Here is a 22,428-nt window from a genome sequence, read left to right as displayed (position 1 = left end):
TACCAGCTAGTTTTTTTTTTGTCTGGATGGTGGTATGTTGCTAAACCCTGAAGCTCCGGAGCACTTCCGTTTCAAGCCATGCCATGCATGATGCTTGGCACCCACGTCACATGCGCGTCAGAGACAACCCGAAGCAGCTGGAGGCGGTAGGGATTAGCACGAGATGTGAGACGGGAGTGGACGAGCCACTTGGGAGGAATTGCAGCTGCAGGGATATTGCAGGTTGCAGCTCTGGTCAACTCTCAATCTCTCATTAGCCGACGGATATGGATTAGCTAGCGTGGTGCTCCTCGTGTAGAGAGATGGGTGTGGACGGATTTGCATGAACCCCCATGGCGACTTTATTCGAAAAACTCCCATGGCGACGGATTTGCATGAACTCGGGGAGGAGACGTCCACGAAATCACGAGAGAAGATCAGAAGAAGCGCTGGCGATTGCTTCTAGGGTACCCACCCCGTGGCAGCGGCAGCTTCCTCGTTGAACCTCTTCCGGACAAGCTGGACCCCCAGAGAGGGGATGTTCTGAACCCTGCCGATCAGAAGCCACGGAGACGGAAATTCGGCCCCAAAACAAATTATTTAAGTTTATCTTTTTTAACGAAAATGGGCATGTAGAGAATAGACCTGAGTATGTGCGTTTACACTTTTTTTTAACACAGTGCCATACATGCGCACATACACTCGCCCCTATTAACTAACACACGCACACATACCCTACCCTTATGAGCATTTACGAGAGACTGAGCCGGCACATCATCTTGAGATTAATGCAGTTGCTACAGACGCCTTCGTAGTGAAACTTATGAAACTTAAACATGGCCGTGCAAAAATCACGAGTTGGATGTTTTGGCAGTAACTCGCACTGTTTCTTGACCATTTTGGGAATTTTGCATACGACGCAAATGATCATGCTTTAAGTTTCAAAGTTTATCCCCGCAAAAAAAACAGTTTCAAAGTTTATATGTACATACTTGTGTCCATTATCCACATACATGGTTTTTTACTTTTAAGACTTAAATAATGTGTTTTTAGTGAAATTTCCTGCAGAGATCATACATGCCTAGATTCTACAAATCCGCTCTGGTTCGGTGGGCACCATAATTCAAACGGACGAAAGGCAGTTTCATATGATTATTTTCTAAAAAGGAAAACAAAAGCACATAAGATTACAAATAGCTAAATCCAAACACAATGCTACAAGTTTAATAGTATGTCCAATGGCGGAGCTTCATTAGATTAGTTGGGCGGGCCATTGTAAAGAAAAAAGCATAGAAAAGAGATGGGCAAGTCAGTTAGCAGGCTAGCTGGGCAGTGTTCTGCCTGAGATGGGTGGGCCAAAGCACGGGTTGGCCCCAACATAGCTCCGCCACTGAGTATGTCCAATCAAAAGAAAAAAATTCGAGTTATGCTGTCATACCAATAATTGAAGTAAATGATTGTTTGTGCCATCGCACAAATCATTTTTCTAGTTTTTCCTAGAAAAAATATTTAGTTTCTTTTGGGCATACCACTAGGTAATTCAACATCGTGCTTCTTTTGGGACATGTTTTACTACAAATCTAGGTACAATGCATACATGACTAGGTTCTAATCATGCATCCATTCTTTATATACATGGTGATTTTTTTCGTATTTTTTGAAACATAAATAATGTATTTATGGCCGAAATTTCATATATGGGATCGTACATGCCTAGGTTCCAATAATCCGCTCTAGTTTTGTGGACAACATAATTCAACTTGACAAAAGGCTCAAATTCATGTCATTATTCTCTAAAAAAGAAAACAAAGGCTTATATGATTACAAATGGCTAAATCCAAATACGGTGTTACATATTTAATATGTTCCATCTTGATTTATGGTGTCATACTGAATAACTGGACTAAATCATAGCTTGTGCCAGTCGCACAACTCAATTTCAATTTGTTCAATTTTTTTCCTGCAAAAAATATGTTTAGTTTCTTCTATGCATAACACTAGGTAATTCAGCGTCGTGCTTCGTTTGGGAGAAGTTCCGCTAGAAACCCGATCACGACACATAAAAACATTGACACGTTGAGTGCCGATGACTAGAGTCGTGGAGATCAAGATCGACGAAGTCAATATAAATGCTTTGCTATTGCTGGAAACATCACCCCACATTGAAAAAAATATTAACTTTAATGAGACACAAAAAGTTGTTTTAATCCATGGAATCCTATAGATATAACCACTCTCCTAAACCATCCAACCGATGGTTGTTTTTTCCATGAATTTCCATCTTCGACTAGCCACCTTCACTATAGAAAGGTGATCGTGACACTTATATTCACACAGCAAAGTTGTAATGTAAATGCAAATATATATATTGTCTACTTGACTACTATTTATAATATCACGAGTTTGGTGAATCCAAATGATCTCAACCATCCAATCACCTATGTCCAACGTCTCATGCTATTCCAATAAAACTGAAAATAACATTAATCGTAATTGCTCTCGGAAACATCATTAATTGCATTAATTCTAATTAATCTTGCAAAATGACATTAATTACATAAATATTCTTCGTAATGGCATGCTCTAATGCTTTATATCCCCTCAATCATACCAAGCCACAACCAATATTTTAAAGAAGAAGGGCGGGTGGAAGAGTCTTCCCACACCGATGTACTCCCTCCGTTCCTAAGTACTTGTCTTTCTAGGCATTTCAACAAATGACTACATACGGAGCAAAATGAGTGAATCTACACTCTAAAATATGTCTACATATATCCGTATGTAGTAGTCATTTGAAATGTCTAGAAAGACAAATATTTAAAAACGGAGGGACTATATAATTATGGACAGTATGCCTCACCAAACTCCCAAGATCCAGCAAGAGTATGCGGTCAAGCCATCCAAGCAGTGATGCATGCAAGGTGAGATCAGAGTAGTTACGAAGCAACATCGCCTTGACTACCCATATGTCGTGAGCCAGGACCTTGCTGCACTGGGGAGTGAGACCGAAGGGTGCACCACATTCTTTGAGTGGAGAAATGAGGATGCCGCGGTAGGTATTCCAGAATGGACAAACATTAGACAACATTGGTGCAACGAATGGAGAGAGTCGTCACAGTGGGTGGCGACTATGTAAAGCCCCTCGACATGCTATAAAATTGGACGCGCGTTGCACGTGCACATTACTAGTTATATTACGTGCGTGACAGAATGCGTGACCCATAGTCACTCGAGGGATGCTTAGATACACGCAATCTGGAGGTTTTATTTCACTGCTTTATCCACACATTTCGTTTCGAACCCGCAAAAACTAAAATAAAAGTTAAGGCGTTTCCCTTGTACTTCCTCCGTTTTTATTTACTCCGCATATTAGAGTTGGTTGAAGTCAAATTTATTAAAATTTGACCAAGTTTATAGAAAAGAATATAAATATTTACCATAAAAAATCTATATGAAGTGGAAGTACATTCAGTAATAAATCTATTGGTACTGATTTATTATTGTATATGTTAATATTTTTGTCTATAAACTTTTTCAGCTTGACTTTGATCAAACCTAATACGCGGAGTAAAAAAAAACAAAGGGAGTATGTCTGTTGGCTAGCTAAGCAAAGAGAAACCTTAAGCACAAAGAAACTGAGAAAATATTTAACCAAAACAAAGTTGAGAAAAATATCCACATGGAAACACCAAGAAAATAAGCAGAAAAAAGCCAGGGGCAAAACGGTAATCCGGCGACACTTTGTTTCCATGTCCCAAAGGCGAAGTTGCTCCCGTCCTCCACCTACAAATACGCACACGCCCCCCATCCCCACCTCTCTCTCTCTCTTCCTCCTCCCCTCTCCCTCTCTCTCTCTCCACACGGCGCCCTCACGCGCACGCACACACATACACCTGTCTCCGCCTCCGCTCCGCTTGTTCCCGAGTGCGCTCGCCGCATTCCGATCCCGCCGGCCAATTGGTTCGGCGCCGGCGCGGGGGCGATGGTGTCGGGCGGGTGCGTGGGGACGGAAGGGGGCGCGGAGCCGGAGGAGTCCGCGGCGGCGGCGGTAGCGGCGGAGGAGCAGGTGATGCCGGCGACGGCGCCCGCGCGCGCCAGGGAGCTGGTGGTCGGGTACGCGCTCACGTCCAAGAAGGCCAAGAGCTTCCTCCAGCCCAAGCTCCGGGGGCTCGCCAGGTACCGACGACGTCGCCTGTAGATTCGTCCGGTCGCGTTTGTTTCGAGTCCATCTAGGTGCGGAGAGATGATTTGTTTGGAAATGCGCCGATTGTTTTTTTGAGATGATTAGCATGTCCTGCATTGGGGGAAAAGCGCTTGGTCAGACGGCCCCTGTTGTTTGTCCTTGTGAGTTGGATGGAACAGGAAAAATTATCCTGCACAATTTGGAAGATATACAGCGGAAATTCATGATCCTTCTGGTCACTCCGTCTGCAAGAGGAGAACTTACTGAATGATACATACATCGTTTCTTAATGTTATTGCGTTAATTAACACCTCGTCCATTGACCTCTGTTCTTGACTGGAGAAGATTCAGGGCACACGGTCCCCCTTCTTTGCTCTGCTTAGGGACGGAAATGGCTAGTGCATATCATTGTCCCACCCACTGATTGTTTGTCTGAGTTAAAGAGATTACAAAGCTGTTGAGCACAAAAGGGAGGGGAATACTTTAGCTTCAAATAGGATTAAAAGTGGGAAAACGTTTTTGTCAAGTTATAGTCCAAAAGGTGGTGAAAAGGGTTTCTTGATTGATACTCCCGATCGTGATATCCATTAGAGTATCATCTGCTTTGTTTACCTTGCACGGTATGCTTTATAGGCTTTTATTTTTTGGTTTATTATGCATCATGGAGGTTTTCTTGACATCTGTTTCAGTAATTACCAGCAATTTCAGATAATTTTAAAACACCCATTTATTCAATCAATGAATCGGAGTCTCATTTTTGTGGAATCATTGTGCGCACTGACTGAAATTAGTCTATTCAAGCACGTCTTTGTATTGATGCTGTTTTCTTTGGGATAGGATAGTGACATCGATGCACTCCCGGTCTTATGGTGATATTATATTCGCTTCCAGTAGTGACCCTTTCTTAATTTATTCACTAAACTGTAAATTAAGTAGATCCCTGAACTAATACAGGAAGCTGCCACTGAAATGCACTGTTTTGACATTATTCGAGTAATTGTGTCTAACCTTATTACAAAATGTTCGAGTTATTGACTGGTGTGACCAAGTGTGTATGGTAAGCAACTGCAGGGTTCCAAGTTGGCTTAAATACACCAGAGATCTAGAATATGTCATCAATTTGCAAATTGCAGTTACATGCTCAGTTTTTTTACTTGTCAGCTTGTGCCATCCTCACATCACTAGGACCAGAGCAGGATGTGGATTGCCGAATATGAAAATAGTATAGGTCCAGCATGATAAGATTCTGACAATAGTTAAAGGATCCACATGATTTAACATGTGCATTACCTTTCTATCATGCAAACCAGCACATCACTAATGCTCAGTGTGGACTAAAAATTCATTCTAATATAATTATCATTAAACCAGGTTCATCTATCTTATATAAGATTCAATAAAATATAACCTGTAAACATTCATTTCAAGACAATTTACTGCTCATTTATGTTGTCTGGGTACTTATTAACATACAAGAGGTTGGAGACTTTAAATATTTGCATTACTTTAGGTTTAATGCTTTTAAGTTGTAATTTTATAACTTGGATTAATATGTTGAAGTGTTGGCTAGCCGCCAATTGCTTCCGTTGAGCAACTGGTGCTGCAGACTTACTTATTTGTTAGATTTTCCAGATTATTTGTTTCTCATCCTTGCAAAATTAATGCAGGAAGAAAGGCATTCAATTTGTTGCAATTGATCAAAAGCTTCCACTGTCAGATCAAGGCCCTTTTGATGTTATTCTGCATAAGGTAGCTATACGGAGTATATTTAGCTCCTACCCATGTATTTTATGTCAAGGGAATGTTATACTTTTAGTATTGTTCTCTGAGATTTCCTTTTTTTGCGAAAAGCATTTTCTTATTCATTGACGACAAAATGATAAAATTGTATTTTCTACAGTTGACTGGAAAGGAGTGGCAACGACGGTTGGAGGTCAGTAGCATACAATATGTTAAAACCACTGTTGAACTTCTCTTTGCGAGACATGTTCAATATCTTTGTAAGACATTTTCAATATGGTTATTTAAATATTATATGCATATTCTGTCCTTTTATAATTTTAAACTTCCGCTGATGGTTTTGCATCATTTTGATAGGAATATAGAGAGACACACCCAGAAGTTACTGTTCTTGACCCACCAGGTGCCATAGAACATTTGCTGAACCGCCAATCTATGCTTCAAGAAGTTTCTAAACTGGACCTTGCGGATTGTCATGGTATTTTTTATGAATTTTCTTCTAATTTATGTTTGGAAGTAACCCATCATCCTTACTATGATTATACAGAAATTCACTTGCCTTTTCTGGTTGAACAAATTAAGTTCATTATATTTGGATTAATCTTGTATTAACATGTTGCAAATACTAGTTCAAGTAATGATATGGGTATGTTAAGCGTATATGATATGCTATTAAATGTAGTATTAGGCAATGTGTTCCACTGTACTGTACATTTGGCTGACGTGAACCCTTTATTCTCTTGTCACCTGAACTATCATATTTTTTGTGACGCTGACCCCTTTACCAATGACTGTTGAAGCTTGTGATCCTTTTTGATTGTTTATCTTTTATCTTTACACACTTAAATTGGCACACTTAAATTGGCAGTAAACTTTTATCTGCTTTCATCGAAAATTCCCTCCACTGTCAGTAGCTTTGATATAATGGGTTGGTTCTTGGAACCTTCTCAAAGGCTGATTTGATCACCATGTGCAGTTGATTTTTGCAGGTAAAGTTGGTGTTCCGAAGCAGCTATTTGTTAACACAGACCCATTGTCAATACCAGCTGCGGTTATGAGGGCTGGGCTATCGCTTCCATTAGGTAAGTCTGCCTTATAAGGGCAGTCTTTCTCTTTTCAGCTACCATAAGGCACTCTGTACTATAGAAACAAAATTCAGGTCACCATTGTCATCTCTCACAGGTGAATGGACATGCTTTGTCCTCTTGACTTCTGTGAAAATTTTGTACGTGCTAGAGCAAGTGTTCATTTCCAGCATCTTTCCTCCATTTCTTGCCTGGTTGATCGGTTCATATGATTGTCATGTTAGTTGTAGTATTTACTTCTGTAGTCTGTACATTTGATGGATAGGTAGTAGGTTACAGATAGCTTGAAGGGTACAAATCTAATCCATGGTGAACTAACTGGATTAGGTCTTCTCCGTGTAACCTAATAATAGACAAAATAAAAATGAAGGTCTATTAACATTAGACATTGCTATGCTTTTTGTATGGCTCGATCATTCCAAGGTGTATCTAGGATTTTCTGTAAATCGATTGGAGTGCTCCCTGTTCTTTTTTTTTGAGCCGGAATCAGCATTCCGTGTTCTGGATGAGATATAAGCAAATGCATCTTTCAGTCAGAAGAGTAAAATTGCATTTCTCGCCAGATGTTATGTCAGTAGTCGTGAGTTCACCCTTTATGTTCACATCATGCACATAACATAAGTGGGCCTTCTTTAATTTTGATACCACCCCTACAAGCACACCCAAATCCACAAACCTACAAGCACACCCAAATCCACAAAAAGAACAAAAAAAGAGAACCCACAGAAACTGGCACATATGCAGAAGCTTATGAGGGCACTCCTCGAGCCATAGCTTTCCTCCGGGGCCCTTCCTTTGGACCCATCGATGATTGAGTGAGAGCTCTTTACATCTCTAGGCTCCACTGTGCGGCCTGGACAGAAGGAGCAGCAGTTTGACCCTTTCTAGGGTCTGATTGCATAGGCTGTTTATCCTGAGAATGCTTGACATGGACCTCCTCCTGCATGTCAACTCCACGTGTCACCTGACTGCTTGCGCCACTGACTAGTTTTTCTCTTAACCTGGACTGTACCTGGTTCAAAGCACATAACTAGAGCAAGTTCACTGGTGTTATATACCTTGTTTAGATGGCACAACTCGAAATTAGTTACTCAATGCCTGCTCCAGAATGCAATTACTCCAAGTAACGCCGAGTGTTTGACATTGTTGTTTGAAATGAAGTTTAACATAAATTTAAGCTGAGTTAATGTTTACCTGACTGGAGTATTTAATTATTGGCATTACTGGGGTCTGTTTTAAATCTCCTGGCAATTTGTCTTTCCAATATGGCCTGTTAACCACTTATACTGTGTGCAGTGGCGAAGCCTCTGGTGGCGAAGTCTCATGAGTTGTCTCTTGCTTATGACGCAGCTTCCTTGACGAAGCTTGAGCCTCCGTTGGTTCTTCAGGAATTTGTTAACCATGGTATTGTACTTGAGTTTTATCTGGTCGTTCCTACGAACATTTTTCCAGTTCTGTATTAACCTTTTGTTTTGTTTCTCTCATTTATAGGCGGCGTCTTATTTAAGGTCTACATTGTTGGGGATGCAATTAGGGTAGTGCGTAGGTTCTCACTGCCTAACGTGGATGAGGGTGATCTGTCAAATAACGCCGGAGTGTTCCGGTTTCCGAGGGTCTCTTGTGCTGCAGCCACTGCGGAGGATGCAGATCTTGACCCGCATGTTGCTGGTAAACTTCCATGGCTTGGGTTCTCTTGTCTTACAGTAATTGTTGGCATGTTGCCGTTCTACATTGATTTCAGAAAGTACATTTGTCAACTGATGTTTTTACATATTGCATCAGAACTTCCTCCAAGGCCACTGCTTGAGATATTGGCAAGAGAGCTGCGCCGCCGACTGGTACCAGAGATTCTTGCACTTGTTAGTTCTGCTTCATTTGATGCCATATGATTAATATCACCTGTATGCCTGATTGACAGGGTCTTAGGCTATTCAACATAGATATGATCAGAGAGCATGGGACAAGGGATCGGTTTTATGTTATAGACATGAACTATTTTCCTGGTATGTGATCAAACTTGTTTCAAGAGTGTCTACTTTATCTGATATCAGTTTGAGCCGTCTTCTGCTTATGAGTTTCGAATAGCACATGGATTTGTTAAAATAAATAAACATTATTACTTCTTGGAGAAGATTCTGGATTATCAGAATCTTACTTTGGGCAGCCAAAAGTCACATGGTTCCTTGTTGCATTCTCAAGAAATGACCGGTCTTGGATACACTGTGAAGTGAGATGTTGACCTCCCATGTCTGGCTGTCAGCTAACTCATTGTGTCAACGCAATCTGGCTAGTAGGTGCAAAATGAGGATAGGACCAATATGGCATTTTTTTCAAGTATATTAGAAATTCCTCAGATAAATCTTTTTTGGTTGCAGGGTATGGTAAGATGCCTGGATACGAGCATGTTTTCACCGACTTCCTGCTGAGCCTAGACCAGCAGAAGGAGTACAAGCGACGACCGGGCTATACCTCGGGCGAGGGCTGAAGAGTCGAGACCGACCAACTTCCCTCTGACCTTTGCCAGTATGTTGTCTCTTCGCATTCGCTGTGTGTACAAATGAATGTGCATATCAGGAGGAGAGGGATCATCAGATCTCATCTGTGGTAGAGTTGGGCATCAGTAGTTGCGATGATAAGGCAGCGAGGACTGTGTTGAACTGTAATTATTAATCCGCATTTTGGCACAACTGTGTTCTCTTCATGTTCTCGAATAATCTTGTTCGGCCTAGCAATGGAATCGAGCGGGTATCCGCACCCACGTCAGGTGTCCCAGAAATCTCAAAGTTATGTAGAACAATCCACGCAATATTTCCCCGCTGACGTGTGGTTGTGCACTGGCGGAGGTCTTGGCTAAAACGCAGACCTGCAACACGGCCGGGTTGCTTTGCTTCTACCGTTTGTGTGAGAAAGAACGGCATGCTACTCGTTCCTAGACTTATCGCGACCGCCTTGACTGCCTATGTCTGAAGCTTCTGTGGTGGCACAATGTTAAGGTACGTGTGAAGCTTCTGTGGTGATAAGGTGTTAAGGTTTCAGATTGTGTGCAGACTAACGAATTTAGCTAGCTGATCTCTTGAGCATGTCCATGTGGTAGCCGTGACCGTGAGTATTACTTGGCGGGATGCCTTGCGGGATGCCACTTGCACCCGCCGTGAGTACTTGGTGAATGGTTAATTTCTGCCTGAAATCATTTCCGAATCTAACAGCATATGTTGTGCAAGAGATTTGGACATCTAAATACACTCCGTCCGAAACTTAGACCGGTTGCTAAGATATGATATATGCTATAGTATTATTAACATATGATGATATAATCTGATTTTTCTAGCCGGATTATCCATTTTTTTTAGATACGACTATCGAATTTACCTGTAAAATTTTAACTATTAACTTGTATCACATGAGTGTTATCTTTCTCTATGAGATAGCACATGCTTGTTAGTGTTTTGTTGCGGATTTTTGCTTCCTATGTTCCACTGTTTTTGTGTGTTGAATGTGCATAAGTATTACTACTTGCTCATCTTGTGTATAGTTTCAGTTTAAATATGTTAACTTATACACTGGTTGTATTCTGTACATAAAGGCTGTCTTGGAAGATGTAATTGCGCACATCGGTTAAGTTGTGCTGCAGTTTTTTATTTATAATATGTTCGCCGTGTATGCATGTGCAATATGTGGTTCTGACTTGAGGCTGTTACTCATGTCCGAATCCGACAAAACCGTATCCAAATCCGCACAGGTTTCATCCGTATATTTGTGATTACTTGAAGTGGTTTCATCCCTATATTTGCGATTACTGGAAGTGGAAATATTTAATCGACGAGCTCGTTACAAATGTGTCAGGTTACCATCATTTGTGTTATCATAAGAAGGTGAAATCGTAAGCCATTAGTTCCTAATTAATCTGCACAGTTGACACCCTCGGGAACCGAAACAAACCTGTACCTACAACATACATAGGATCCAACAAGCCAGTTAGTTAGCTCCATCTTAATCATCATCGTGGTCGTCTACTTGGGCTAACCCACCCTACATACACGTATAATTAGGTCGAGATTCATCGACCGTACGTAAGCCACAGATCGGCCGGTAGCTAGCCAAGGCACAAATAAAAGAGAGCCAAAACGCAGCACATCAGCGGCGTCCGCTGGAGCTCCCGTGCCGCTCCTCGATGTGCTCCTGGATGATGGAGCCGGCCACCTCCTGCACCGTGTCGCAGAGCTCCTGGCTCGAGTTGGACGCCTCCTGCGCCGGGTCCTCCATGATCATCTCCATCGGGATCTCGTCGGCGCTGCCCGGGGGCGACTGGCAGTAGGCGTCCAGCAGGTGCTCGTGGATCTCCCGCATCCTCCCGGACTGCTCGTCTTCTCTGTCCAGCTCGATGAAGTCCTGCATGCGGACACCACACACGCCCAACATTTACAGTTTTGCATTTCGTTTTCAAAGAGGAAATGAAGTGCTATGGATGAATGTATGTGTGTATGTGTGTATGATGATGAGACCTGGGCGGAGAAGGAGTTGAAGATGCGGGAGAAGCGCTGCCTGCAGTACTCGTTGAAGAGGATGGTGCCGATGAGGAGCAGGATGGTGAACCCCGTGGAGATCGGCGCCTTCTTGATGGTGAACACGCCCAGCGCGATGATCTGCGTGAGCACCAGGGAGAACACCATGGTGTTGTGCATGATCGGCCACAGCTTCCCTCCCATCTCGTACTTGGGGTAGTACACGTTCAGAATCTGCAAGCATGCATGCATTTCAGAAGAAAATTGTCCGTTCCTTTCATGGATGGATGATCAAGTTATTAACACATGTGCATATACCTGGTTGCGGTACACCAAGTAGCCGAGGCAAAAGTAGACGAGCAAGAAGGGCAGTATGAGAGGCGCCATGATCGAGAACGTGAAGCCGAGCACGTTGAACATGAGGACCTTGGGGACTTCGGTGTGGTAGGGGAAAGAGTAGACGTATTCTGGCTCGTCCTGGTAGCAACATATGAATTTCCTGAAGAAATTGTACACCAGGTTGTACACCTGCAGTATCTCCGAGCATAGACTGAACCAGCCTGATGTGAGGACGTAGGTCATGAAGAACGTTGCCTGCCATGCCCATCCAAACAAAGCACACAATTAACAAACCCATCATCAGTTAGTTAATCCTTAGAACTCCCTCCGATCCAAAATAAGTGTCGCAGTTTTGAACTAAGGCACTAGCTAGAAACCAACCTACCTGCTTTGGCACGAGCTCGGCTAGCATAGACGGCATGTCCTTGGGTCTAGTGAGCACATTCAGCTGGTTGAGCACGGACCCTGATAGCACGTTCACAAAGAAGACATTCCAGATGTTGAAGATGAGAATCTTGGTGCACGCGCTCGTCTTCCTGCCGCTGCGAGAAATCGACCCCTCGATCGCCGAGAAGCGCATCATCAGGGGAGGAACGGTGTACAGGGACAGCAGCAGGACCACGCTGGGGAGGTACCCCGTTACGACTCTCACGCAGAATGACCTGCACGAACAAGGGATTCTTTCTTTCAGGCTCAGGGCATGCATGATGCGACATGCTCAGTCGTCAGCTGCATGCAAACCTGTTAACAAAGTGAAATCTCTATGATTATTGATTAAGATTCTACTACTTACGTCTTGAGTGCGCCTCTCAGGTTTGGGAACATTTGCTTGAGCTGTTCCAGCTGCATCATGCTTTGAACAAACGCGACGGGTACGATGAAGACAAACATGAAGAAGACACTAGCCGCGAGGGTCGCGATTTTCCGGAGCCAGATCTGCCTGTAGGGTATCCAGAGGTTCGACCAGTAGACGTCGCGCGGCTCCGGCGCCAGATTTGTCACCCATAGCATAGGGTTCGAAGACTGAAGAACTTGGGAGGCCACAATTGCCGCGTAGCGAGTCTTGAAGAACACTATAGCACCTGGGCAGTCCTGTTGGGCAGCAGGACTAGATTTATTTATGAGGAGAGGATGCATAGAAATCGTTCAGACAAAAAAGAATGAGATCATGCAATGTGCTGGTCAAAACTTTAAACATGCAGTAATAGTAGTTTTAACTAGATCAAGTGATAACGATGACCTTTTGAGCCTCGACTACTTCTGGATCAGTGAGGTCTGACTTCTTGGCCTCGACGAACTTGTTGCGGTAAAGCTCAAACGAGGAAGCTTGTACTCCGCAGAGACCACATCTATTCAAGCTAGACCGCATGTTCTGGTCAAATGCCGAAAGTTTTACTCTTACAAATTTCCTGTAAGCCCTCTCGGCACTATCCTGCAAAAACAGAGTTTGAGGAAATGATCTTAAGTAGTCAGTACAAGATATCCATATATGTATATATAGGGCCTCTTCTGTGTCAAGCTGAATTTGAACGGCAAGTGTAAAAGTAGTGCATACACATTTTACCAGTGCAGCGAAATTGAATCGAACTAACTCAGAAGTGCGAACATGCATCATAGAAATTCGATCATTTTGAAATGTAGAGAACATCAAAACCGTAGACTAGTTTCACAAGAATAAATTTCATAGAGAATAGGTAAATAATTTGAGTTCCAACTAATCATATTTGAAAGGCAGAATTCTTACCACAAAATTCTGCAACTTTCCTTTTCGATAGATCATCTGATGTGACAGGTAACTAGATCCATGATAGTTAAGAAAGAAATTCCTGATGGTGTCATCAAGAAGCTCGTTGTGTGACTTTGGAATCGAGCGAACAAGCACAGCAAAATGACCCGGATTGGGCGTTGATCCAGTGATGTGTGCTAATCTCTTTCTTGAGATATACCTGTACTCCTGCAACATGAAGATGTATAATCAGCTACAGCATATGGTTGCTCTGAACTTTTTTGGGTAAGAATCTTTTGGTAACAAACATGAACAGCATTATATTGTGGACAGGTCTTACTTGGAAAAGAAGAATACAGGCTGAGATTGTTATAACATATAAAGCAGTACAATGCACCCAAAGCCTGTACATAAAACAAAGGCCGCGTGTCAGTCAGATTATTTGAATTCAGTAACTAAACGTGATCGGGTACAAATAAAGATGCAGCTTACTTGCTTGATCCTTCCTTGAGATTTGCAATGGTGAATACATTGAGCGACTCCGCTGGGACCCGCGTGTGGGCCATTTCTTGGCCATTGTAATTCACAGGGAGCACTCCAAAGACACAGATAAGGGTAGTTATGGAGAAGATGCGTATGCTGCATCAGTCCGCAACAAGCAAAGCAAGCAGGCAGCATGTAATTGTAAGTAAAAGAAACATAGAAACAAGCAAACAATGGTGGTTCGTTAATCAATCAGAGGGAGATGGAATATGACCTGAAGATGAAGAGGCGCAGGAAGACGACGGAGTCGAGGCCGGCGACGCGTCGGATCTCGTCCTCGGTGCACCAGTACGCCTTGACGAGCCAGCCGGCGGTGGGGAGGAGCCTCTCGAAGGAGAAGTAGTCCACCTGCTGCCGGAACTTCTCCTCGGCGAGCCGCCGGCCGAAGTAGACGCGGAAGTTGTGCGGCTGCTTGCGGAGGATGGAGTAGAGGGACAGATAGAGAATGCACAAGGCGATGTTTATGCCCGCCGAAGTCAGAAGGGCGGAAAATTCCATCCCCTGCCTCCTCTACCTTGTGCTCTTGGATCTCCTGACCATCTACCCATGAAAGAACTGCGCACGCACGCAAACATTTCATTTAGATTCAGTCCACCGGATGATCAATCAATTCTGCACGTTCGATGAATTAATCGACAGCATGCATCTTAAGAATTCTGCTGTACTTGGCGGATTGCATTTTGATCTGCGATCAATCAGTACCAAATGTGATCTTTTGAGATGCGAAATGACACACTGCAATAAATAATTCCCCAAACTGCATGCAATGCAAAGAGATACGGCGTCTAATCAAGAGGCCCGGAGCCAAGCGAGCACGGCGCACGGCGACGGTGGCCGGCCGGAGCGAGGAGGAAATTGAGATGACACGCGCGAGGGAGACTTACGGATCGATCGCGCGTCACATGCAACCGGCCTCTGCCGGATCCAGCAGCGCACCTTGGTGTCGTCAGCGATCGCGCGGAGGAGGAGGCGGCGACGGCGGTGGGTCGCCGGCCGGCCGGTGCCCCTTGGCGACGGCAGCGCGCGGGAGGTGGTTGGCGGGGTTGTCGGCGAGGGGAGGGCGGGGCGGAGGCAACCGTGCGCTCGCGGTTGTGGTGGGGGGCGCTGCGTCGTTCGCGTCGCGTCGTGCTGCATGCAGCCGCGTGGCGTCTTTGGTTTCTTTCTTGGCGTCGTTTTAGTTTTTTTTGAGGGGATGGTGGTTTCTTCGCGTCCTAATAACGCATAGCGCACCGCAGGCTCCCCTGCCGGCCCGCGATGGCCCGTCACGTCTGATCCAGCAGAGACACATTTTAATGGGCCGGCCCATCTTCTACCTTGGGCCGAAAATCGTCTGTGCTTGACTCCAAAAAAAGGTCCACAGGTGTGCTTTGCTCTTGTCTAAAAAAAGGTGTGCTTTGCTCAAAAGCAAAAGGAGTTCAAAAAGTCTGGACTACAGACAAGAAAAACACATTTTTTAGGGTGAAAAACACATTTTAAAACATCTGCTCTCTAGTTCCGGGGGATCCGGCTTGCCAGCTCCCTCCTCATGCTCCCATTCGTGCTCCCACTTCATCCTATGGTTGTCTTTTTTCCTCTTTTCTGTCTAATCTAATCATCTCCTCCCCCTGATTTTAAGGGATGGGGCCGAGCCTTATTTTGTCCAATCAAATTAAGCCACATACGCGGGAGTATGGATGGGCACACGTCAGGGGAGCAGGCAAGTCTCGTCCGGTTCCAGGCCGGCTTGGGAGTTGACCGGGGCTCAGTTCAAGTTCTTCTCATCTTTTTTTTGCGGGGTAATTTCTTCTTATCTTTATCTCGAATCCTTCCTTTTCTTTTTATGTCCATTTTCATTCGCAAAAGAGAAAAGAATCCTACCATATATATTCCCTTTCGGCCGCCGTGCTGGCATAGAGTATATTTTCCACGGTCACTCTCACGTATCTGCGTGTCAGCACGAGCGATCTAAGCCAGGATAATCCATTGACGCGGTACCGTGTGTTGGGTTCGTCCATCTTATCCCGTCCATCGCATTCCCATGGAAGAGCAAAACTTTTTTTTTTGAGAACCAAGGAAGAGCAAAACTTTGACCACACCAGATACGTCAATGTGCACTGTACTAAAATCACAAATACGTCGATGTGGCCAATACACTCCGATTTAAGAATGCTCCCACAAAAACGTACGTAGGCCGAATCGGAGACACGCCTCCACGTATTCCGCCGAAAACGTATTTATGTTCCGCCACGTCTCCGTCACGCAAAACTTGCACGGAATCCCTACGTTTACACCATGCCAACATAAAATCTGAAATAAAATAAATTTTGCGCTGTGTTGATTCCGCAAAAGGAGTTGCGGTGTGTTGGGAACGAAGTATTCGTACAACAGTGATAAGTAGGATACTTCCTCTGTCCCAATTTATAATTTTAAATTTGGGACGGAAATAGTAAATACTATTATATGTTACAACCTCTCTCTCAATTTACATGACGTGTGCGTACCTCTAGATCATCAATTTGACCAACCTAATATAAGTCATATATTACAAAAAATATACCAACATAAACTTCAGTGTTTTTACTTTCAAAAGATATAATTTTTTCGTTATATAATTTATATTAAGGTGATAAAATTGGGAACCTAGGTATATGCATAGGACTTGTAAACTGAAACGGAGGTAGTATTCAAAATAAGTGTCATGGTTTTCAAAAATTCAAAATTGTGACATTATTTTGTGGTTCTGTAAAATAAATTTGGGACGGAGATAGTAAATACTACTATATGTTATTCAAAAGGCCTCCGACAGGCACAGGGCGGTGCGTGAAGGCCACGGACGTGAAGCCAAGAGGGCTGACGCGCGCCCAAGTCAACCGGGCCATGCCTTGGTTGGAATCAATCGCCACTTACAGTTAACGCGTCACAGGACTGGACTGGACTTGCCTGTGGATGGAAGGCTAGTACCGCGCGTGATGCATAAGACAGCCGTACGTGTTACCATGTCGCTGAGGAAGTTGGTCTGTGGTGGGGTGCCGATGCATGTCGACCAAGGTGACCTGACCAGTCACCACCTGCACTAGTGCGCAGTGCTAGACAGGCGGACAGGCACGGGGGGCCGAGTGCGGAGGGACAGATCGAGCCGGGCCACGTACCCCTCGCGTCTCGTTTAGACTCTCGCAGTTTAGGGCTAGGATTGATGGATTTTGGTCATAGTTTTTTTTTTGAGCGATAACCATAATTTTATTCATCAAATACCACAGTTGTGGGGTTGTGGGGTTGTGGGGTTGAGTAAGCCACACATGACGCCCATGAGGTAAATTCAGAGAAAATTTAGCTAGACTATGACCGTCGTTGTTCGAACGACGTCCTTCAAAAACAATTTTACTGTTGAAACTCACAGCCCTGGCCCTAACCTCGGTGATGATGGAGCCACAGAAGCCCCTTTCGTTCCGGTTGATGTCATCTACGACTTGCTTTGCATTAGAAGCGATGATGATATTTTGTAGAGCTAGGTCTTCCGCCAGCGCATATGCTTCTCTGCAGGCAATTGACTCTAAGATAGATGCCTCATGTACTCCCGAGATGACCAGGGAAGAACTGCCAAGATATGTGCCATGATCATCCCGACAGGCTGCTACTGCGGAGCCCCTTTTGTGATATTTAGATGTGCCTGCATCCACATGGATCTTTGCAAATCCTAGTGGCGGGGCTTTTGGCCGCACACTCCTGCTCGGCGGTTGCTGATTTGCGCCCCTAGTCTGCGGTGAGGGTTGTTGTTCCTTGATAATTTCTAACTCCGCCATATACCTGTTGATAAAAGCATGAGTTGCATGGGGGCTTTGAAAATCACCTTCATGTATGGCCTTTCTACGCACAGTCCATATTGCCCATAGAGTTTAGAGGGGTTGGTATGCGCTTGCTCTGTCAGCCTGCTATTGTTTCGCAGGGAGCATGGGCCAAGCGGGGCAAGAGGCCCGTGCACGTAAAGAGTGTGCGTGTTAGAGGATGTGAACCTGCAAAACACTCTTTTTTTGAGAAAACTACCAATCTATTCATCTTCAATCATGGCAATACAATGAACACCAGAAATAACAAAAATTACATCTAGGTCCGTAGACCACCTAGCGACGACTACAAGCACTGAAGCGAGCCAATGGCGCGCCGCCATCATCGCCCCTTCCTTGTCGGAGCCGGGCAAAACTTGTTGTAGTAGACAGTCGGGAAGTCGTCATGCTAAGGCCCCGTAGGACCAACGCAGCAGAACAGCAACCGCCGCCGATGAAGAGTAGCATAGATCGGAACAATTCAACCTGAAGAAACACAAACATAAACGAACTACGACCAGATCTGAGCAAATTCACCAAGGATAGATCTGAAGAAAATATGCCCTAGAGGCAATAATAAAGTTATTATTTGTATTTCCTTATATCATGATAAATGTTTATTATTCATGCTAGAATTGAGTTAACCGGAAACTTAGTACATGTGTGAATACATAGACAAACAGAGTGTCACTACTATACCTCTACTTGACTAGCTCGTTAATCGAAGATGGTTAAGTTTCCTAGCCATGGACAAAAGTTGTCATTTGATAAACGGGATCACATCATTAGAGAATGATGTGATTGACTTGACCTATCCGTTAGCTTAGCACTATGATGGTTTAGTTTACTGCTATTGCTTTCTTCATAACTTATACATGTTCCTATGACTATGAGATTATGCAACTCCCGAATACTGGAGGAACACTTAGTGTGCTATCAAACGTCACAACGTAATTGGGTGATTATAAAGATGCTCTACAAGTGTCTTCGATGGTGTTTGTTGAGTTGGCATAGATCGAGATTAGGATTTGTCACTCCGATTGTCGGGGAGGTATCTCTGGCCCTTTCGGTAATGCACATCACTATAAGCCTTGCAAGCAATGTGACTAATAAGTTAGTTGCGGGATGATGCATTACGGAACGAGTAAAGAGACTTGCCGGCAATGAGATTGAACTAGGTATTTGTAACACCCCGAGACTGATGCGCCAGGTGTCTTCCTGTTATTCGCCGTTGTTGTCTTGTCATTCACTTGTGTGTTGTATTTTGTCATGTCATCATGTGCATTGCATCATCACGTTTTCAAAACTTGCATCCGTCTCGGTCTCCTCGTTCTTTCCGTTGTCCGTTCTGAGCCCGACCACATTTGCACGCGCCCGCGGCACGTCCGAAATATTATTTTATAAGTGGCCGGAAAATGTTCTCGGATTGGGTTGAAAGTTGGCGGGTGGTCTTATTATAGTGTAGATAGACCGCCTGTCAAATTTCATCGCATTCGGAGTTCGTTTGATAGCCCAACCGTTAAACTATAGCGGCATTATAGCCGGACACGCGTCGGGCGTTTTCGGTCTCCGAAAACAGTCGCTGGGTCTCTCTCTTTTCTCTTTTCTCAGCCTGAGGCCTTCTGCCCAGTCCACTACCTACCGCCAGACCCAACCTAACCTCCCTCGTCAGCCCGCGGCCCTCCTCGCGCGCGTCCGAAAGTTGTCCCGGACCCGACCCAGACAGTCATCACCGTTGAATCCGGATCAACCCCAAACATCTACAAAACGTCTCCGTTTTGTTAATTGGACTTCCTAACATTTTTTTTCCGTCCGTCTGATTACGATCGGAGGGACGAGATAGCCCCTAGACTAACATACCCGCTATATATACTAGTCTAAAATCGTGACCAAATCCCTAATTTCTAGGGATCCTACCTAGCGCCGCCGCCACTCTCTCGGGATTTCCTACCTAGCGCCGCCGCCACTCTCTCGGGATTTCCCCAGATCTGATCCATCCAATCCCCCCCAATCAGTGCTCTCCTACAGATCCCCTCGATCCACCAGCCAGCGAGCACCACCAGCAGGACCAGTCCCGCGCCGCAACCTCCTTGTCCCAATCCAGGGGCGACTCGCCGAAGTCCAGTCGCTGGTCCGGTAGCTCCCTGCGCCCCTGCCTCTCCTTTCCTCGTCCTTCTCTCCTCTCTCTCTCACCGCGTGCTCCCTCTCTCTACCGTGTCTCTGCAGGAATCGTACCGCGCCGCCGGCCATGGATGCCACCAAGTTTTTCCCCGCCGCTGCTGCCGTTCCCCTGCCATGGCGCCTCGGTCTCCTCTGCTCCTGCACCTGAGGCCCGAGCTCCTCCAGCTCGACCCAGTCGTCGCGAGCTCCTGTGCCTTCCGCATCGTCCCGACCTCGTCCTCCGCCGTCGCCCTTTGCTTCGAGCTGCCGTCCGCGCCTCGATCTCCTCCAAGACCGGCCGGACCTCCTCCGGTGACCAAGACCCGCCCAGACGCCGCTGCAAGTCCTCGTCACCGGCCTCTGCTTCTGCGTATGGAAACGACGATGAATAGCGACAAGTCCCCTTGCCCGTCTGCGTTGACCCCCTCCTTTGCCTCGTGCGAAGCCCAGCTCCAGCAGCGCTGCGTTGACCGCGCCTTCCCTTCGCCAGATCCAGCCCTGCTGGCCTGCTGCTACCTCTCCAGATCTGGGCCGAAGCCCATGGTGAGGCCCTGCGCCTCCTGTGTTTTTTTTCTTTTCTTTCTCTTTCTTTATTCCCTGTTGGGCCTCTGCTTAGTTTCAGCCAGGTTTTTTTTCCTTAGCTGCGATTTTATCAATTTCCAGGGCATTGCACTTTTGCAGACCAGCCCCTAAACTTCATGCATTTCATTACTCACAAATGGTGCATCATATGTAAAAACTTTAAATATGAAACTTGCTTAGAAGTTTGTGTAGATTAATAATTTGCCACTTTCATCTATGTTTAAAATGTTTAAAATGTTGTTTGTTTAAATTTTCTTAAATAACTTGCTAAAATGCTTTATTTCCATAACTAAATAACCGTAGCTCCAAATTTAATAAACTTTATATGCAAATGGGGTAGAAAAATGCCTAGTTTAACATGGTGGCATCACTTTGCATGTTTAACAAATATAAAATTGTGTTTAGGGCAGAACAGTACCAAACCTAATAAATGCATATGAGGATTTTCCGGAAGTGTTGGTCGTTGTTTCCGGCCTCATTTAAACTTGACTAGATAGGTAGTTTTACTTTGCTTCACCCTCTTTTCTCAGCCTGAGGCCTTCTGCCCAGTCCACTGCATACCTTTTACCCTTCCTATAAGCTTAAATAGTCTTGATCGCGAGGGTGCGAGATTACTGAGTCCCCGTGACTCACAGATACTTCCAAAACCAGTTTGCAGGTGCCGATGATACCGTGCGGGTGACTCAACCAAGCTCAAGGAGGAGCTCGATGAAGATCTTGTTCATTACGTTGTTTCGTTCTAGTTGATCAGTAGTGGAGCCCAGTTGGGGTCGATCGGGGATCTGTGTAGCATTTGGGGTAGTCTTCTTTTATTTTGGTTCCGTAGTCGGACCTTGATTGTATCTGGATGATGTAATGCTTTATTCATGTATTGTGTGAAGTGGCTATTGTAAGCCAACTATGTATCTTTTTCCCTTATGTATTACATGGGTTGTGTGAAGATTACCTCACTTGCGACATTGCTTTCAATGTGGTTATGCCTCTAAGTCGTGCTTTGACACGTGGGAGATATAGCCGCATCGAGGGCGTGACAAGTTGGTATCAGAGCCTTCCCCGACTTTAGGAGCCCCCTGATTGATCGAATCGCTGGCATTGTTGAGTCTAGAAAAAATGTTTTGAGTCATTTAGGATTACATATATCAGAGAGTGGGATTCTTTTTACTCCTCAGTCCCTTCATCGCTCTGGTGAGGCATCCTGACGTAGAGTTTTGACTCTTCTCTTCTCAAATTTCACTAAAGAATTTTTTTAGGATCACGCGGGTATCTTGGAATCGTTCCGATGGTTTTGTGACGAGAACATTGTTCTTGGTGCCTCCTGACATTTAGGGGTTGTGGCAGTGTCCCGGGGAGTTGAGCTCCGAGGTGTTGTCGTCACAATTTTATCGTTGCAGTTCTGGAATACTGAGTTCGCCGACATCGAAAATCTCTTTTATGCAGTTGTTGGTGAGATAACCTCGACGCCACCCAGTACTGGGGTGGGAGTTCAGGAGTATTGCCATAACTCGTATAATGGATGCTTTTCGAAGGTTGAAGTAAACGATTTCCGAAGGTTTCTTGGTTATGTGTTGAAGGATGGATACATCTGGATGTAGGATTTGCTAGTTTTGGGTGAGATATTATGCTTCCCCTGTATCCCCAACGCCTGATTGCATAACCGGAAAATTTCAGGAGTTTATAAGTGGGAATTCAAGTAGCTCTTAGGATATCTTTCCGACAGATGTATGATATGAAATTGGGGTTCGACGTCTAGTGGTCCGCCTATCCACGGTTGGTTTTACAGTGGTCTCGT

At 44.7% G+C, this 22,428-nt stretch overlaps 2 protein-coding genes across 3 annotated transcripts; one reads left to right on the top strand and one right to left on the bottom strand.

Moving 5' to 3' along the window:
* Positions 1-3,780: 3,780 nt before the first annotated feature.
* On the top strand, positions 3,781-9,745 carry LOC125550490 (inositol-tetrakisphosphate 1-kinase 3). Of its 2 annotated transcripts, none has more exons than XM_048713496.1 (10): positions 3,781-4,155; positions 5,830-5,911; positions 6,063-6,095; positions 6,260-6,380; positions 6,892-6,984; positions 8,284-8,391; positions 8,479-8,655; positions 8,770-8,825; positions 8,906-8,990; positions 9,363-9,745. In XM_048713496.1, exons 1-10 carry the CDS (start codon positions 3,962-3,964, stop codon positions 9,470-9,472), a joined length of 1,059 nt encoding a protein of 352 aa, XP_048569453.1. In that variant the 5' UTR covers positions 3,781-3,961; the 3' UTR covers positions 9,473-9,745. The 2 variants fall into 2 exon arrangements, with proteins under 2 accessions (XP_048569453.1, XP_048569454.1); XM_048713497.1 differs by having other exon boundaries at positions 3,982-4,155; positions 6,063-6,162.
* A 702-nt stretch (positions 9,746-10,447) lies between these two features.
* Positions 10,448-14,646, bottom strand: LOC125550488 (CSC1-like protein RXW8). The gene is made up of 10 exons (XM_048713495.1): positions 14,312-14,646; positions 14,047-14,193; positions 13,895-13,958; positions 13,573-13,782; positions 13,069-13,260; positions 12,622-12,920; positions 12,214-12,490; positions 11,808-12,083; positions 11,490-11,723; positions 10,448-11,376 (listed from the first exon to the last, which is right to left on the bottom strand). The coding sequence occupies exons 1-10, from the start codon at positions 14,593-14,595 to the stop codon at positions 11,122-11,124; spliced, it is 2,238 nt and encodes a 745-aa protein (XP_048569452.1). The 5' UTR covers positions 14,596-14,646; the 3' UTR covers positions 10,448-11,121.
* Between the last annotated feature and the right edge of the window lie 7,782 nt (positions 14,647-22,428).

Source organism: Triticum urartu, chromosome 4, assembly GCF_003073215.2.
Source record: "Triticum urartu cultivar G1812 chromosome 4, Tu2.1, whole genome shotgun sequence".
In the NCBI taxonomy this organism is placed as follows: domain Eukaryota; kingdom Viridiplantae; phylum Streptophyta; class Magnoliopsida; order Poales; family Poaceae; genus Triticum; species Triticum urartu.
This window is presented reverse-complemented; position numbering and strand designations above follow the sequence as displayed.

Excerpts from the sequence above, each read along its gene's own strand:
- LOC125550490 (XM_048713496.1), top strand. The coding sequence starts at position 3,962 with ATGGTGTCGGGCGGGTGCGTGGGGACGGAAGGGGGCGCGGAGCCGGAG. Across the intron at positions 4,156-5,829 it reads AAGCTCCGGGGGCTCGCCAG|GAAGAAAGGCATTCAATTTG; the intron begins GTACCGACGACG and ends AAATTAATGCAG. Across the intron at positions 6,985-8,283 it reads TGGGCTATCGCTTCCATTAG|TGGCGAAGCCTCTGGTGGCG; the intron begins GTAAGTCTGCCT and ends TACTGTGTGCAG.
- LOC125550488 (XM_048713495.1), bottom strand. The coding sequence starts at position 14,595 with ATGGAATTTTCCGCCCTTCTGACTTCGGCGGGCATAAACATCGCCTTG. Across the intron at positions 14,194-14,311 it reads CTGCGCCTCTTCATCTTCAG|CATACGCATCTTCTCCATAA; the intron begins GTCATATTCCAT and ends GGACTGATGCAG. Across the intron at positions 11,377-11,489 it reads TCAACTCCTTCTCCGCCCAG|GACTTCATCGAGCTGGACAG; the intron begins GTCTCATCATCA and ends GTCCGCATGCAG.